General features: G+C 43.4%; 1 protein-coding gene across 1 annotated transcript; it reads left to right on the top strand.

Annotated features, from left to right (window-relative positions):
* Positions 1-13,140: 13,140 nt before the first annotated feature.
* LOC123095582 (uncharacterized protein At2g27730, mitochondrial) lies at positions 13,141-16,806 on the top strand. Its single transcript, XM_044517094.1, has 3 exons — positions 13,141-13,341; positions 15,628-15,666; positions 16,302-16,806. Exons 1-3 carry the CDS (start codon positions 13,204-13,206, stop codon positions 16,503-16,505), a joined length of 381 nt encoding a protein of 126 aa, XP_044373029.1. The 5' UTR covers positions 13,141-13,203; the 3' UTR covers positions 16,506-16,806.
* The last annotated feature ends 1,631 nt before the right edge of the window (positions 16,807-18,437 follow it).

Below are 18,437 nucleotides of genomic sequence, written 5' to 3'. Positions count from 1 at the left end.
CAACATTTTTTTTCCTGTATTTAGTTTTTTTGCTTTCTTTTTTGCTTTATTTATTTTGTTTTGTTTCTACTTACAACAAAAAACTTATTTATTTTATTTTATTTTGTTTCTAATTAATTATTTATTTTACTTTATGATAATTCTTTTTGCTATTAAAGTTTCTATCAAAAAAAGTTCTTTATGAAAATTATTTTTGCTGTATTTAGTTTTTTTGTTTTGTTTTTTGCTTTATTTATTTTGTTTTGTTTCTACTTACAACAAAAAACTTATTTATTTTATTTTATTTTGTTCCTAATTACTTATTTATTTTACTCTATGATAATTCTTTTTGCTATTAAAGTTTCTATAAAAAAAAGTTCTTTATGAAAATTCTTTTTGCTTTTAATGATTTTGAACAGAAAATACTTCGATAATTTTAGTTGCATCAATTTTATATGATTTTAGTTTCAATAATACTAGAGGTTTCTTATAATGTTTTGAACAGAAAATACTTTGTTAATTTTAGTTTCATAAATTTTATTAAAGTTTATTTTATTTTGTCGGAACACAAGAAGTCCGGAGTTGTAATAAGTTATTAAAAATAAAAAAGAGGCGCAATGCTCGTTGATTTGCTTCAAGCCTTTCGGAATAGTGTAGACTGCACTGCACATAGCTCCATGCAGTCTACCTTATTCCTCAAGGCTTGAAGCTAAGCAACGTGAGCATTGCGCCTCTTCTTCATCGTCTCTGCACTCGGGGCTTATAAACCGCTCCTAGTGCCTCTCAACTAGCGAGGTGGGACTAAAAAACTAGTCAGAAAAGGTGCTCGTGGGGCCACAGCCTCATTAGTACCGGTTCGTGGCACCAACCGGGACCAAAGGGTGGAATTGGTCCCGGTTCGTGCCACCAACCGGGACCAATGGCCTTGCACAGCGGCGTGGTGGTGAGAGTTTAGTCCCACCTTGCTAGCTGAGAGAGAGCCGCACCTGTTTATAAGGTGCGGTGCGCCTGAGCTGTCGAGCTCCTCTCTAAAGTAGGCTTACGGGCCTAACCTCTCTGTACATGCCTGTGGGCCTACTGGGCCTTCTGCAGGCCTGAATCCTGGCCCATGGATGGGTTTCTAATCGTATTCAGGCCGTGGTGGCCCAGTAGGTGGGATAATTTTTAATTTTTGGCCTGTTATTTTTCATGCATTTACTAATTATTTTGAGCTATAAGACCCTAAAATTGAAAAGCATTTCAAATGAACTCTGAAAAAGTTGAAAGTTGGCATGGTATCATCATTTCATCCACACAGCATGTGCAAGAAAGTTGAGAGGGTTACGGCAAAAACTAGATGCACTTCGTGTACAAAACGGAAAATGGTATCATACTCGTCTGTTACAAAGTTGGCATGGTATCATCATAATAGTTGCAGGAGAAAGTCTTCACTTTTCTTCGCTTGTGTCATTTGCTTATTGCGCTGTAACCATGGATAATCTTCATCGTTTATCAGGATGCTTGGGTCAGCCTTGACTTTGAAGGGAGGAATTTCATGAAACTTTTCATAATCTTCAGACATGTCTGTCTTGCCCTCCACTCCCACAATGTCCCTTTCTCCTGAAAGAACTATGTGGCGCTTTGGCTCATCGTATGATGTATTCGCTTCCTTATCTTTTCTTTTTCTTGGTCTGGTAGACATGTCCTTCACATAGATAACCTGTGCCACATCATTGGCTAGGACGAACGGTTCGTCAGTGTACCCAAGATTGTTCAGATCCACTGTTGTCATTCCGTACTGTGGGTCTACCTGTACCCCGCCTCCTGACAGATTGACCCATTTGCACTTAAACAAAGGGACCTTAAAGTCATGTCTGTAGTCAAGTTCCCATATGTCCATTATGTAACCATAATATGTGTCCTTTCCCCTCTCGGTTGCTGCATCAAAGCGGACACCGCTGTTTTGGTTGGTGCTCTTTTGATCTTGGCGATCGTGTAAAATGCATTCCCATTTATCTCGTATCCTTTGTAAGTCAATACAGTCGAAGATGGTCCCCTGGACAACGAGTACAACTCATCACAAACAGTGGTGTCACCTCTGAGACGTGTTTCCAACCAACTGCTGAAAGTCCTGATGTGTTCACATGTAATCCAATCGTCACACTGCTCCGGGTGTTTGGAGCGCAGACTGTTCTTGTGTTCATCGACATACAAGGTCACCAAGGTAGAGTTCTGTAGAACTGTGTAGTGTGCTTGAGACCAAGAATATCCGTCCCTGCATATTATTGAGTCCCCTCCAAGCATGCCTTTTCCAGTCAGTCTCCCCTCATACCGCGATTTAGGGAGACCTATCTTCTTAAGGCCAGGAATGAACTCAACACAGAACCCAATGACATCCTATGTTTGATGGCCCATGGAGATGCTTCCTTCTGGCCTAGCGCGGTTACGGACATATTTCTTTAGGACTCCCATGAACCTCTCAAAGGGGAACATATTGTGTATAAATACGGGCCCTAGAATGACAATCTCGTCGACTAGATGAACTAGGACGTGCGTCATGATATTGAAGAAGGATGGTGGGAACACCAGCTCGAAACTGATAAGACATTGCGCCACATCACTCCTTAGCCTTGGTATGATTTCTGGATCGATCACCTTCTGAGAGATTGCATTGACGAATGCACATAGCTTCACAATGGCTAATCGGATGTTTTCCGGTAGAAGCCCCCTCAATGCAACCGGAAGCAGTTGCGTCATAATCACGTGGCAGTCATGAGACTTTAGGTTCTGGAACTTTTTCTCTGGCATATTTATTATTACCTTTATATTCGACGAGAAGCCAGTCGGGACCTTCATACTGAGCAGGCATTCAAAGAAGATTTCTTTCTCTTCTTTCGTAAGAGCGTAGCTGGCAGGACCTTCATACTGCTTCGGAGGCATGCCGTCTTTTTCGTGCAAACGTTGCAGGTCCTCCCGTGCCTCAGGTGTATCTTTTGTCTTCCCATACACGCCCAAGAAGCCTAGCAGGTTCACGCAAAGGTTCTTCGTCACGTGCATCACGTCGATTGAAGAGCGGACCTCTAGCTCTTTCCAGTAGGGTAGGTCCCAAAATATAGATTTCTTCTTCCACATGGGTGCGTGTCCCTCAGCGTCATTCGGAACAGCTAGTCCGCCGGGACCCTTTCCAAAGATTACGTGTAAATCATTGACCATAGCAAGTACGTGATCACCGGTACGCATGGCGGGCTTCTTCCGGTGATCTGCCGCCTTTGAAATGCTTGCCTTTCTTTCGACATTGATGGTTGGTCGGAACAAATCGACGATGGCCCAGGTACACATTCTTCCTGCATTTGTCCAGGTATATACTTTCAATGTCATCTAAACAGTGCGTGCATGCGTGGTATCCCTTGTTTGTCTGTCCTGAAAGGTTACTGAGAGCGGGCCAATCGTTGATGGTTACAAACAGCAACACGTGCAGGCTAAATTCCTCCTGTTTGTGCTCATCCCATGTACGTACACCGTTTCCATTCCACAGCTGTAAAAGTTCTTCAACTAATGGCCTTAGGTACACATCAATGTCGTTGCCGGGTTGCTTAGGGCCTTGGATGAGAACTGGCATCATAATGAACTTCCGCTTCATGCACATCCAAGGAGGAAGGTTATACATACATAGAGTCACGGGCCAGGTGCTGTGATTGCTGCTCTGCTCCCCGAAAGGATTAATGCCATCCGCGCTTAAACCAAACCATACGTTCCTTGGGTCAGCTGCAAACTCAGCCCAGTACTTTCTCTCGATTTTTCTCCACTGCGACCCGTCAGCGGGTGCTCTCAACTTCCCGTCTTTCTAACGGTCCTCACTGTGCCATCGCATCAACTTGGCATGCTCTTCGTTTCTGAACAGACGTTTCAACCGTGGTATTATAGGAGCATACCACATCACCTTCGCAGGAACCCTCTTCCTGGGGGGCTCGCCGTCAACATCACCAGGGTCATCTCGTCTGATCTTATACCGCAATGCACCGCATACCGGGCATGCGTTCAGATCCTTGTACGCACCACAGTAGAGGATGCAGTCATTAGGGCATGCATGTATCTTCTGCACCTCCATCCTAGAGGGCATACGACCTTCTTTGCTGCGTATGTACTGTCGGGCAATTCGTTATCCTTTGGAAGCTTCTTCTTCAATATTTTCAATAGCTTCTCAAATCCTTTGTCAGGCACAACATTCTCTGCCTTCCACTGCAGCAATTCCAGTACGGTACCGAGCTTTGTGTTGCCATCTTCGCAATTGGGGTACAACCCTTTTTTGTGATCCTCTAACATGCGATCGAACTTCAGCTTCTCCTTTTGACTTTCGCATTGCGTCCTTGCATCGACAATGACCCAGCGGAGATCATCATCATCGGGCACTGGTTCCTCTTGATCTTCAGCAGCTTCCCCCCTTGCAGCATCATTGGGCACATCGTCTGGTTCCTCTTGATCTTCAGCAGCTTCCCCCGTTGCAGCATCATCGTATTCAGGGGGCACATAGTTGTCATCGTCCTCTTCTTCTTCGCCGGCTTCCATCATAACCCCTATTTCTCCGTGCCTCGTCGAAACATTATAGTGTGGCATGAAACCCTTGTAAAGCAGGTGGGTGTGAAGGATTTTCCGATCAGAGTAAGACTTCGTATTCCCACATATAGGGCATGGACAACACATAAAACCATTCTGCTTGTTTGCCTCAGCCACTTCGAGAAAATCATGCACGCCCTTAATGTACTCGGAGGTGTGTCTGTCACCGTACATCCATTGCCGGTTCATCTGCGTGCATTATATATAATTAAGTGTGTTAAAAACCATTACAGAACATCATGAATAGATAATTAAGTGACCAAATTAATAGAAGTTCATCATCACATTAAAACCAAAGTACATACATAGTTCTCATCTAACAACATATATATAGCTCTCCAGAGCATCTAATTAATTAAACCATACATTGAAACTATGTAAAACATTTCAATGCGAAAACAAATGCGATCATAATCGCAACCAAGGTAACAATTGATCCAACGGCTAAATGATACCAAGCCTCGGTATGAATGGCATATTTTCTAATCTTTCTAATCTTCAAGCGCATTGCATCCATCTTGATCTTGTGATCATCGACGACATCCGCAACATGCAACTCCAATATCATCTTCTCCTCCTCAATTTTTTTTATTTTTTCCTTCAAGTAATTGTTTTCTTCTTCAACTAAATTTAACCTCTCGACAATAGGGTCAGTTAGAATTTCCGGTTCAACCACCTCCTAGATAAATAAAATCTATGTCACGTTGGTCGGTATATTTGTCATAAACAATAAATGAACCAAATAGTTATAAAAAGATAATATCTACCACATCCGAATCATAGACAGGACGAGGACCGACGGGGGCGGATACCAAAACCATCGCACTATGTAATAAGAAGGAATAATAAAAGTAACAAAATTAGACAAGTAACTATCTAAAGTAAGAATTTTTTTTCCTTTCAGAAAGAAGATAAGAACAAGAGGCTCACCACGGTGGTGCTGGCGACGAGATCGGCGCGGGCGATCGACGGCGGTGAAGACGGGGACGGGACGTGACGGACCGCTAAACCTAGACAAATCTCGGGGGAAATGGAGCTCGGAGGTCAAGTTTCGAGAGGAGAAAGATTAACTAGTGTGGCTCAGACATTTCATCGAACACCTCATGTGCATAGGAGGTGAGCTAGAGCACCCAAATGCCCTCCCCTCGCCGGCCAGAAAAAACAGAGCACTTGGGAGTGCTCTGCTGTGGCGATGGGGTATATATAGGGAACTCTTTGGTCCCGGTTCGTGGCACCAACCGGGACTAAAGGCCTTTGGTCCCGGTTGGTTCCACGAACCGGGACCAATGCCCCCTTTAGTCCCGGTTGGTGGCACCAACCGGGACCAAAGGCCTTGTGCTGCCCCGCGTCAAAAGTTTAGTCCCACCTCGCTAGTTGAGAGGGCTCGAGAGTGGTTTATAAGCGCTGCTGCGCCCACCCTCTCGAGCTCCTCTCAACTGCAGGCTTTCGGGCCTAACCGTTCACTTTGCCTGTGGGGCCTACTGGGCCTTCTGCGGGCCCGAATCCTGGCCCACGGACGGGTTTCAAGTCGTATTCAGGCCGTGGTGGCCCAGTAGGTGGCATAATTTTTTTCTCTGTTTTTTGTTTTCTCTTTTGCTTTATTTGTTTTGTTTTGTTTCTACTTACAACAAAAAACTTATTTATTTTATTTCTAATTACTTATGTATTTTACTTTAATTATTTTATTTTTATTTATTTTACTGCTGCTATTTTTATTTATTTTTCTGCTGCTTTTTGTATTTAATTTATTAAGGTTTATTTATTTTAGTTACTATAGTTTATTTTATTTTACTTTATTAAGGTTTATTTATTTTTATTTATTTTATTTACTATAAAAAATGAACATAGATGCGCTTATAGAGGAAATTCAACCTAAATTCATAATAAATTTCTATGAAATTTACTGTGAATTTAGGTCAAATTCCCTCTATAAGGGCATCTATTTTCACTTTAAGAGGAGTTCAACAAGGCAGAGAGGGACGGGCTTATAAACTGGTGTGAGCGCCCTTCGGTTGGCGAGGTGGGACTAAACACTGGCCGCAACTAGGACCAGCCCTTTAGTCCCGGTTTGTGGTACGAACCGGGACTAAAGGGTGGTGGGCTAGGAGCGTGGCCCATTGGTCCCGGTTTGTCCCACCAACCAGGACCAAAGGGTCCGGACGAACCGGGACCAATGCCCCCACGATGCCCGGCAGGCCCCTGGCCGCACGAACCGGGACCAATGCTCACATTAGTCCCGGTTCGTGACTGAACCAGGACCAATGCTCACATTAGTCCCGGTTCGTGACTGAACCGGGACCAATGCTCACATTAGTCCCGGTTCGTGACTGAACCGGGACTAATGTGAATATTGCCCTGTGACCAAAGCCCAGTTTTCTACTAGTGTTAGCAACTAAACTAGTATCAAATATTGAGGGGTTGCTATAAACACTAGTAAGGTACACATCAATAACATGTATATCAAATATACCTTTGTTCACTTTGCCATCCTTCTTATCCGCCAAATACTTGGGGCAGTTCTGCTTCCAGTGACCAGTCCCTTTGCAGTAGAAGCACTTAGTCTCAGGCTTAGGTCCAGACTTGGGCTTGTTCACTTGAGCAGCAACTTGCTTGCCGTTCTTCTTGAAGTTCCCCTTCTTCCCTTTGCCCTTTTCTTGAAACTAGTGGTCTTGTCAACCATCAACACTTGATGCTTTTCTTGATTTCTACCTTCGTCGATTTCAGCATCACGAAGAGCTTGGGAATCGTTTCTGTTATCCCTTGCATATTATAGTTCATCACGAAGTTCTAGTAACTTGGAGATAGTGACTAGAGAACTTTGTCAATTACTATCTTATCTGGAAGATTAACTCCCACTTGATTCAAGCAATTGTAGTACCCAGACAATCTGAGCACATGCTCACTGGTTGAGCTATTTTCCTCCATCTTGTAGGCAAAGTACTATCAGAGGTCTTATACCTCTCGACACGGGCATGAGTCTGAAATACTAATTTCAACTCTTGGAACATCTTATATGGTCCGTGGCGTTCAAAACATTTTTGAAGTCCCGGTTCTAAGCCGTAAAGCATGGTGCACTAAACTATCAAGTAGTCATCATACCGAGCTTTTGTCAAAACGTTCATAACGTCTGCATCTGCTCCTGCAATAGGTCTATCACCTAGCGGTGCATCAAGGACATAATTCTTCTGTGCAGCAATGAGGAAAATCCTCAGATCACGGACCAAGTCCGCATCATTGCTACTATCATCTTTCAACTTATATTTCTCTAGGAACATATAAAAAATAAAACAGGGGAGCCAAACACGAGCTATTGATCTAGAACATAGATATGCTAATACTACTAGGACTAAGTTCATGATAAATTTAAAGTTCAATTAATCATATTACTTAAGAACTCCCACTTAGATAGACATCCCTCTAGTCATCTAAATGATCACGTGATCCAAATCAACTAAACCATGTCCGATCATCATGTGAAATGGGGTAGTTTTCAATGGTGAACATCACTATGTTGATCATATCTACTATATGATTCACGCTCGACCTTTCGGACTCCAGTGTTCCGAGGCCATATCTGCATATGCTAGGCTCGTCAAGTTTAACCCGAGTATTCCGCATGTGCAAAACTGGCTTGCACCCGTTGTATGTGAACGTAGAGCTTATCACACCCGATCATCACGTGGTGTCTCGGCACGAAGAACTGTCGCAACGGTGCATACTCACAGAGAACACTTATACCTTGAAATTTTAGTAAGGGATCATCTTATAAAGCTACAGCCGAACTAAGCAAAATAATTAAGATGTATAAAAGATAAACATCACACGCAATCAAAATATATGACATGATATGACCATCATCATCTTGTGCTTTTGATCTCCATCTCCAAAGTACTGTTATGATCTCCATTGTTACCGGCATGACACTATGATCTCCATCATCTTGATCTTTTATCAACGTGTCGTCACATGGTCGTCTCACCAGCTATTGCTTTTGCAACTATTGTTATCGCATAGCGATAAAGTAAAGCAATTACATGGCACTTGCATCTTATGCAATAAAGAGACAACCATAAGGCTCCTGCCAGTTGCCGATAACTTTAACAAACCATGATCATCTCATACAACAATTTATATCTCATCACGTCTTGACCATATCACATCACAACATGCCCTGCAAAAACAAGTTAGACGTCCTCTACTTTGTTGTTGCAAGTTTTACGTGGCTGCTATGGGCTGAGCAAGAACCATTCTTACCTGCATCAAAACCACAACGATTTTTCATCAAGTATGTGTTGTTTTAACCTTCAACAAGGACCCGGCGTAGCCACACTCGATTCAGCTAAAGTTGGAGAAACTGACACCCGCCAACCACCTGTGTGCAAAGCACGTCAGTAGAACCAGTCTCGCGTAAGCGTACGCGTAATGTCGGTCCGGGCCGCTTCATCCAACAATACCGCCGAATCAAAGTATGATATGCTGGTAAGCAGTATGACTATTATCGCCCACAACTCATTTGTGTTCTACTCGTGCATGTAACATCTACGCATAAACCTGGCTCTGATACCACTGTTGGGAACGTAGTAATTTCAAAAAATTCCTACGCACACGCAAGATCATGGTGATGCATACCAACGAGAGGGGAGAGTGTTGTCTACATACCCTCGTAGACAGTAAGCGGAAGCGTTATGACAACGCGGTTGATGTAGTCGTACGTCTTCATGATCGACCGATCCTAGTACCGGACGTACGGCACCTCCGCGATCTGCACACGTTCAGCTCGGTGACGTCCCACGAACTCACAATCCAGTAGAGCTTCGAGGGAGAGCTTCATCAGCATGACGGTGTGATGATGGTGATGATGAAGCTACCGGCGCAGGGCTTCGCCTAAGCACTGCAACGATATGACCGAGGTGGAATATGATGGAGGGGGGCATCGCACACGGCTTGGAACAATCAACTTGTGTGTCCTAGGGTGCCCCCTGTCCTCGTATATAAAGGAGCAAGGGGGGAGGCCGGCCGGGCCCTTGGTGCGCCCAAGGAGAGGAGGAATCCTCCTCCTAGTAGGAGTAGGATTCATCCTTTCCTAGTCCTACTAGGAAGGGGGAAGGGGGAAGGAAGGAGAGGGAGAGGGAAAGAGGGGTCGCGCCCCCTCCCCTAGTCTATTATGACTCCCCTTGGGGGGCACCTCCTGGGCTGCTGCCCTCTCTCTCTCCCCTAAGGCCCACTAAGGCCCAATACTTCCCCGGGGGGTTCCGGTAACCCCTCCGGTACTCCGGTTTTCTCCGAAATCACCCGGAACACTTCCGGTGTCCGAATATAGCCGTCCAATATATCAATCTTTATGTCTCGATCATTTCGAGACTCCTCGTCATGTACGTGATCACATCAGGGGCTCCGAACTATCTTCGGTACATCAAAACACATAAACTCATAATACTGATCGTCACCGAACGTTAAGCGTGCGGACCCTACGGGTTCGAGAACTATGTAGACATGACCGAGACTCATCTCCGGTCAATAACCAATAGCGGAACCTGGATGCTCATATTGGTTCCTACATATTCTACTAAGATCTTTATCGGTCAAACCGCATAACAACATACGTTGTTCCCTTTGTCATCGGCATGTTACTTGCCCGAGGTTTGATCGTCGGTATCTCAATACCTAGTTCAATCTCGTTATCGGCAAGTCTCTTTACTCGTTCCGTAATGCATCATCCCGCAACTAACTCATTAGTCACAATGCTTGCAAGGCTTATAGTGATGTGAGGGCCCAGAGATACCTCTTCGATACATGGAGTGACAAATCCTAATCTCGATCTATGTCAACTCAACAAACACCATCGGAGACACTTGTAGATCATCTTTATAATCACCCAGTTACGTTGTGACGTTTGATAGCACACAAGGTGTTCCTCCGGTATTCGGGAGTTGCATAATCTCATAGTCTGAGGAACATATATAAGTCATGAAGAAAGCAGTAGCAATGAAACTGTAACGATCATAATGCTAAGCTAACGAATGGGTCTTGTCCATCACATCATTCTCCTAATGATGTGATCTCGTTCATCAAATGACAACACATGTCTATGGTTAGGAAACATAACCATCTTTGATAAACGAACTAGTCAAGTAGAGGCATAGTAGGGACACTTTGTTTTGTCTATGTATTCACACATGTACTAAGTTTCTGGTTAATACAATTCTAGCATGAATAATAAACATTTATCATGAAATAAGAAAATAAATAATAACTTTATTATTGCCTCTAGGGCATATTTCCTTCACACCCCGTGCTCCATTTCCTCCTCGTCATCTCAAAACGGAAGAATAGTACTACATGTAGTATATACTAATCAGATTAGATTCTTATGCACTTTTTGTACAGGCACACCTAGCCTCGCTGCACAAGAATTGAAACTAACAGCAGTAGGTATTTCGTCACTACTTGATGCCAGTTGATTCAAACATGTTGTGTCAAGATGCAAAGTCACACACCGACCAACGAAAACATGCATAGTCAGAAACACACATAAGAAACCCAAAATCTTTCTAAAAAAGAAACCCAAAATCAATTTTAGCTAACAACTGAGACATGCAAATTCACACGCTGACCCAACGACAGCTTATGATAAGGAATCACATGCATGTAACAAGCAAATAATGCGATTATGTATTTTATTCAGCACAAATAACATGGTCCACAAATAAAAGGTCAAATTTTGAGATTCGAGTTACACACCACATATAACAAAACAAAAGTTTCTGTCATGCTTCCTTAGCAGCCACAAAGGAGATGGTCCGTAAACAACATATTACATTCTCGAGATTCAAGAGTTACACACTATGACTGCTTAATCTTCACCTCTACTTTTATATAGATCCTACCACCAGTGACAAACGGAGTCGCCTCACCAGTTAACTGCGCCCAAGAGTAGTAGAACAAGTTGTAATTGCCACATAATTTCCTACTAACAAATGTGGTGGTGATTTTTATCTTGGTAATGTAATCCTCAGAGGGCTTTTGCGATTTATACTAAAACATTTTTACTAAAACTTTTACTTATTTACAATATATTTTATCAAACACATGGTCTTGAGTAGAATGTTTATTATTTCCTAATTAGTATAATTGACAACACAATGAAATTCTAAATTTGATCAACCTACAAAATTGTTGACTTCAAAATATTTATTTCTCAATTACATGAGAAATAGTATATTTGTGTGTGTGTCTCTCTCTATGTGTGTGTGTGTGTTGCACCCATTTAATATTATTGATTAATTTGGTAGAGAGCTCTAAAGTGTGTGATGTAGCAAAATATCTTGTTAGGATTTCTAGTGTTTGACTAGATATAAGCAATTAGACGGATCTGCATGTAAGAAGTGTTTATGAGGAGATTGTCAATTATTATTGACTTTAAAAATTAAATATATAATATCCAGGTGTACCAAGTACATTTGCGATATGTAACACCTCGGGGTCAAGACACAGTATCATAATTTTTTTAGAAACGTGGCATCCAAGTATCATGTCGAAGCGATCAATGACACATAGCAACAAAATGAACAACCAACTACTGTCCTAGGCAGCACACTGCCTACAATAAAGGGTATCTCAAAACATGTTCATTGCTTTTCACCGGGCGTGTCACGCCACCATGAGGTGTTCTTATTCCCCTAAACACTGACACCTTTGCGCCCCCAAAAAAAGGTGGTCCGACCATGTGCTGTTGAAATAGAGAAGACATGTATGGAAATCTTCTTGAAGGAGCTACACTCATGTCGTTTGTTCGATGGAGAAGAGCAACTGTCTGAAGAAGAAGAAGAAGAATCAGAGGCGATTGAGGAGCCCCGAGATGAGGCTTTGTTTTTACTAGTGTTCTCATCACAAACTAAAGAGGGGAGGGGTCAAGAGTTTCGACCCAAGCATTGTGCTCCCAATCACCCATGTGAAATATTGCAGACTATGCCACGATCGAGGAGGCCTAATTACATGGAATATATAGAAAATTGGCGAAGTACCCACGTGAGGGGGGTGGGGGAGGTGCGTTCTATGAGCATTGTCACAATAACATCCATATGACCGTACACAACACACAAGAGAACAACCTCATCGGCATGGACCAACGTACGCCCCACCTAAGACCGTCGGACCATGGGTTTTGCAGGATTGCATCCACGAAGACGCGCTCCTCCTCCACAACAGTCAAACCACCCATCGGCCTCACCCAGAGCGGTCGCGCCGACTGCCCGTTCCCTCACCGCCCTGTGCCACGCGGACGCGCTCCCGGCAGGGGAGACGCCCCGTCGCTGACATATATACCCGCAAGCAAGAAGTAAGTTTTTTTTCTTCGTGAATGAAGAATCTGGTGGGTTGAAATTTGAATTTCGCATGCGGATGTAAATGTAAAAAAAAAAGCAGATCCTTTCTTGGAGCGGAGGTTGATGGAACGGACCAAAGTGCAAAAAGGACGATAAAGCCGGCGTAAATACGCGCATCCAGAGGGGCGTAATCGCAAAGCGGCACGGGCCAGCGGTCTACTCATACCCATCCCGTGCTCCACTTCCGCCTCGTCATCTCATTTCCAGAGAGTGCTAGGGTTTTCTCTCTCTCCCGGCGGCGAGGGCGATGTCGATGGCGGCGGCGGCGAGGGCGGCGACGAGGGCCCCGGGCAGGGCGGCGGCGCGGTTCGTGCAGACCAGGCTCCGCTCCTCCGGCAAGGTGCTCAGCGAGGAGGAGAGGGCCGCCGAGAACGTCTACATCAAGGTATGATTCCCCCCGTCCCCCGTCCCCGCTCCGGTGCGAGACGGCTCCTCGTGGACGCGACGCGGCGCGGCCCCGTCTCGTCTGGTCTGCCCCGCGCGTCTTGGGCTAGTCTAGGGTTCCCGGCGCGATCCGCGCGCCCGCCGGGGGGTTTCCGCCGGTCGCGTGGTCGTTTCCGTGTCGCGTAGTTGGCTGGCGATTTATGCACCCCGCGTTGGTTGGCGAACAGAAGAGCACCTGCCGGCTGTTTTGTTGGTGGCGTTGAGCCCTGCGCGGGTTGGGGACGGTGATTTGAGGCGCTCCCAGGTCGAGTGACCGGACGTTCTCGGTTATGTCTCGTATTCATGGTTGGTTGCTCGGTTGCGTCTGTTGATGCAGTGTAGCTCTTCTGTTCCTGTGGATTTGGCCTTTGGGGGATCTTTGGCCACTGAAAATTACTTTTATGTGCTCATCGAATTGGATGGTTGCTCTGCTGTGTCAAGTTTCAGGTGGTTTGCTAGTGGGGATTGATTTGGGCAAGTGCAAATCGTACTAGTATGCCATGGCAACAACCTGTCAATATTAGCCCTTTTGTGATTATTATGTGGATCTTATAAGTGCGGGTTAGTTGCTTAGTTATGCCCATGGACATGATAGCTGTTCTGGTGGTGTAGTGGGGGAATTGCGGATCTCTGCAAATCTGCCTCTCAATTGATTATATTTGCTCATCATGCTTCTATTTTTTTATTTTTTTATTTTTTGCTATTGGAGCTTTGGTTGGATGGTTCGTCTCCTGTGATATGGGGCTTTAGTTTGCTTGGAATTGAGGGTTGATATTTGGATATACAGATAAGATTGCAAATACTATCAGTAGGCACTGGCAACAATGTGTCAGTGTTGGCCTTCTGTGATTATATGTGAACCTTCTGATGTAGGCTGGTTGCTCAGTTATGCCCATTGACACAGTAGCTGTTCTGATGGCGAAGTGGGTGATTTGGGGATCTTTGCAAACCTGCTTCTGAACTGATTTTATTTGTTCCTCATGCTTTTTTTACTATTGGAGCTTTGTTAGATGGTTGCTGTGATATGGGTTTTAGTTTGCCTGGAATTGGGGATTGATATTTGGATATACAGATAGGAATTGCAAATACTATCAGTAGGCACTGTGATATGTGTGGTGCTGTGTTTTCGAGGTTACATGAACCTTCTGTTATGTGTAGAATGTTTTATTCTCGCCACTGCGTGACCTGTTCCCTGAACCTCTTTCTTCCGTTTTGTGGTCCAGTTGGGCTATAATTTTTGCTGTGGCTCTTGTGAACTCATCAGTTATGTTTATTGTTTTTATTGTTCATCATGTGAATGCGTAATTATATGATTATGTTATAGCTTAGGTTCGCGGCGAGTCGAAAAATTCTACCACTATGCTAGTTGCTTGTTTTGTGTGTTTCTGTTTAGTCACCTGAGAATCATTGTTATTTCATTATTTCTGCAGAACACCAATAGGAACCCTGTTCTTCATACAACACCTCATTGCATTAAAATAATGCTTGTCTTGCCATCTGTAATCATTAAACTGGGACTGTTACCTTATTAGTAGTTTTCAGTTGAAGTCGTCAACCATAAATTGTTTATACTCAGCAGTGACATTTTAGTACCATGTTCATATTATATAGTTATATATACATGACATTGTATATTCTGTGTTTAGTTGACAAATGAAGCACTAGACTTATCAGAAGTAAAATTCAGCTAGGAATCCTTGATAACAGTTGTACGGGTAGACGTAATTGATACTTCTTTCTGCAGCACATTAATTAACCGTTGCTTTGATGCACCCATTGCTTCAGATAATGCTCGTCTTACATTCATAATCATAAGCATTGAATTGGATCTGTTACCTTGTTAGCTGCTTTCAGTTGGAGTCTTCAACAATAAAATGTTTTATCTCAGTGGCAAACCGGTTGTATGCTCATACATGTGTATATATCACTTTATGTATGGTGTTATGCCCTGTTATCTCTGTTCACTTGACGAATGAAGCACTAGGCTCATCCATAGTACAAGTTCAACTATTTGAACACTTGAAATTAGCCAGGACATCCAGAAGCACCAGTTTTTCCTGTTTCTAACTCAGTAACTCTGAATCTGAAATAAGCCATACTGTTGGCATACATGGTCTTCTGTATATGTGCTGATGCTTTGTTAATATAAAGATATAGTATTGGCATAAGTGGTCTTCTGTGTATGTGCTGATGCTTTGTTAAAACTTAATAACATGTCTGATGACCTATTTCTGGTCTGTTTATGCAGAAAATGGAACAAGAGAAGCGGGAGAAGCTCGCACGCAAGGTATGTGAACACACAAGTGCTTGAATCTCTCAACTGGGCAGTGGTTGTTGATGTTTTACTTCCATTATTCTTGTCTGCTCATGTTGCCATGTACAGCAAATTAGCATCCTTTTCTACAAAATTATATATGCGTAATGGATATGTATGTTTTAGCTTGCTAAGTTGAAATGCATTACCCGTTTGCATGTGTTCTGTGTGGTTCATGGATCTTACTAGAGATGTAAAGTCTTGTGGTTCTTGAAATGCATTACCCGTTTGTATGTGTTCTTGAGATGTAAAGTTATATATGTTCAGTGGATACATATGGTTTAGCTTTCTAAGTTGAGATACACTAGTTATGTGTAAGTTCTTGTGATGCTGTGTGCAGCAAATTAGCATCCTTCTGCCCTAGATTATATATCTTGAATGGATGTGTATGTTTCAGCTTCCTAAGTTGAGAAACACTACTATGTATGTTCTGTGTTAGTCGTGAAATTGACAAGATATGTTTCTTTTGATGTTGTCTTCAGCATATTGACAGAGTTATATATGTGCAATGGATATCTAAGTTGTAGCTTCTTAAGTTGAGATGCAGTACTAATATATATCCTCTGTGTGTTCATGGAACTGACAAGAGCTGCTGTGAGTTCCTGCAGGGTCCCAGCGCAGGAGAGCAAGCTCCGTCCACCCCAAGCGCCGCAGCAGCCGATGTGAGTTCGACCGCGTCGGCATCCGCAGCAGGCACGTCGACCGACAAGAACAGGAACTACGCCGTGCTGGCTGGCACCCTCGCCGGCCTGAGCGCCCTGGGCTGGTACCTCCTGTCCAAGCCCAAGAAGACGGAGGAGGTCGTCGACTGATCGGCCGGTCTCCGTCCCGCCCTGGTTTTTACTTCCTTACTGCACATGGACCTGCCTGTGGTTGGTGTGGTATGATGATGATGATGATAATAAGTTTCCGACGTCGCCGAACAGCCTTGCCTTTGCCTTGTTAGCTGCCTGCTTCGACAGAATCTGAGACTTGAGATGGTGATGGTCTGTAGCGCAAGTTGTTTTGCTACCTGTGGTTGGTGTGGTATGGTGGTGGTTAACGAGAGAGGCGTCTTGGATGATGCGGTTTGGTCCTTTTCAAAGTATGCAATGCATGGTTTTTTCCGGTGAATTTTGTTGGAGTTGCTTACCTTGTTTGTTACCTTTGGCCAAATTATGCATGGTTCCAAATGAGTGTGCTTACATCAAAGGAAATACATACATAAATGAAAATACCAGACAAATACTCTCTCTGTCCGGAAATACTTGTCATCAAAAATGGATAAAAGGGGATGTATTTTAGTTCTAGATACATCTTTTTATCCAGTATTTTTGGACGGAGGGAGTATTTTGAAAGGTTTTTTTGGGTATCACATCAAAGGTACTGCCCGGGAGTAGCTACGTAGCGTGGTTTCCAATTTAGGTTCCACCGTTTTTTTGGAAGAAACGTTGGCATTTCAAGGTCTTTCTATACAATCCGGAGCAGAGTGAAACAGAAAACAAACTAGAATTCTTACAAGAGTTGGCCAAAACACGGGCCACTAAATTACATTGCCGACGAACATGCTTGAAGGCCGAAGATGTGAAAGCTAGGGATTAGAATGGTTCTGAATATTAGAATTGATACGTTGCACCAAAGAGAGATAGTCAGAGGCAAAAGTCACATGCGCGAAATGTTCATCTCTAGCCAGAATGACCGCACGGCGAAGCGCCAAGGCTTCCGCCATCTTTGGATCGAAATCTCCCAAAAGGGGCCCGGAGCACTGTCCCTCATGATCCAGCGCCGCCACACCCAAGCCGGCCTATTTGATATTAGCAGAGTCCCACGACACATCTATCCCTATACCTAATAATAATAGTCATTAGTGTTTCTGCCCACCGTTCTAAAATTACCTTTAAAATTGCTATAAATTACCCACTGTGCCACCCATAAGTGAGGAAAATGATTCTTTTTCCTTTCCAAGCTGCCATCGGATTCCTTTCTTATATCATGATACTCTCATATGTCACAAGGGCGCACATGCATCACAATGGCTAAAACCACAGCCACACATGCTGGAGACCCGGGTTCTTCCTTTTTCTGTGCTTTTCTCTCTTTAGCAAGCGCCCTTCCACCTCCCCGCACATGTTCGTGAGCCGGCCCACGTGCGAGTAGTGACACCCCTCGTCGTTTTCATTTCATTTCTTGCCTTTTGTTTTCTCATTTCTGTATTGTTTTTATTTCTTAAAATTAGTTCAGAATTTTTAAAATTTCAAAAGGTGGTGAGTTTTGGAAAAAACTGAGAAATCATAAAATGTTTGTGATTTTTAAAAAATGTTCGCATATTACACAAAATTCAAAATTTCTAAAAAATATTCAGGAATTTGGAAAAAAATGTCCATGAAATTTTAGAAATTATTCACAAAAATCAAACAAACCCTTTGAAATAGATTCACAAATAATGAACAAAACGAACCATCGCTTACATAGAGGTTTTTAAAAGAATTTATGGAGGTCGTTTTATTATTTTATTTAGTCCATCACGTGTTGGGAAAAAAAAAGCGTTATGTGTCTACAACGCACTGAGCCCCAAAATATTGACACAACTTCATATGGATTGGTTTGCCTCCATACATAGCTATGTCTATTCTGGTACCACGGTTTTACTGCTCATGGAAAACACCGCGATGCTAGGTTATGATACTCTCATATGTCACAAGGGCGCACATTCATCACAATGGCTAAAACCGTAGTCTCCCATGCTGGAGACCCGGGTTCTTCCT

Source organism: Triticum aestivum, chromosome 4D (assembly GCF_018294505.1).
Source record: "Triticum aestivum cultivar Chinese Spring chromosome 4D, IWGSC CS RefSeq v2.1, whole genome shotgun sequence".
In the NCBI taxonomy this organism is placed as follows: Eukaryota; Viridiplantae; Streptophyta; class Magnoliopsida; order Poales; family Poaceae; genus Triticum; species Triticum aestivum.
This window is presented reverse-complemented; position numbering and strand designations above follow the sequence as displayed.

Excerpts from the sequence above, each read along its gene's own strand:
- LOC123095582 (XM_044517094.1), top strand. The coding sequence starts at position 13,204 with ATGTCGATGGCGGCGGCGGCGAGGGCGGCGACGAGGGCCCCGGGCAGG. Across the intron at positions 13,342-15,627 it reads CCGAGAACGTCTACATCAAG|AAAATGGAACAAGAGAAGCG; the intron begins GTATGATTCCCC and ends CTGTTTATGCAG. Across the intron at positions 15,667-16,301 it reads GGGAGAAGCTCGCACGCAAG|GGTCCCAGCGCAGGAGAGCA; the intron begins GTATGTGAACAC and ends GAGTTCCTGCAG.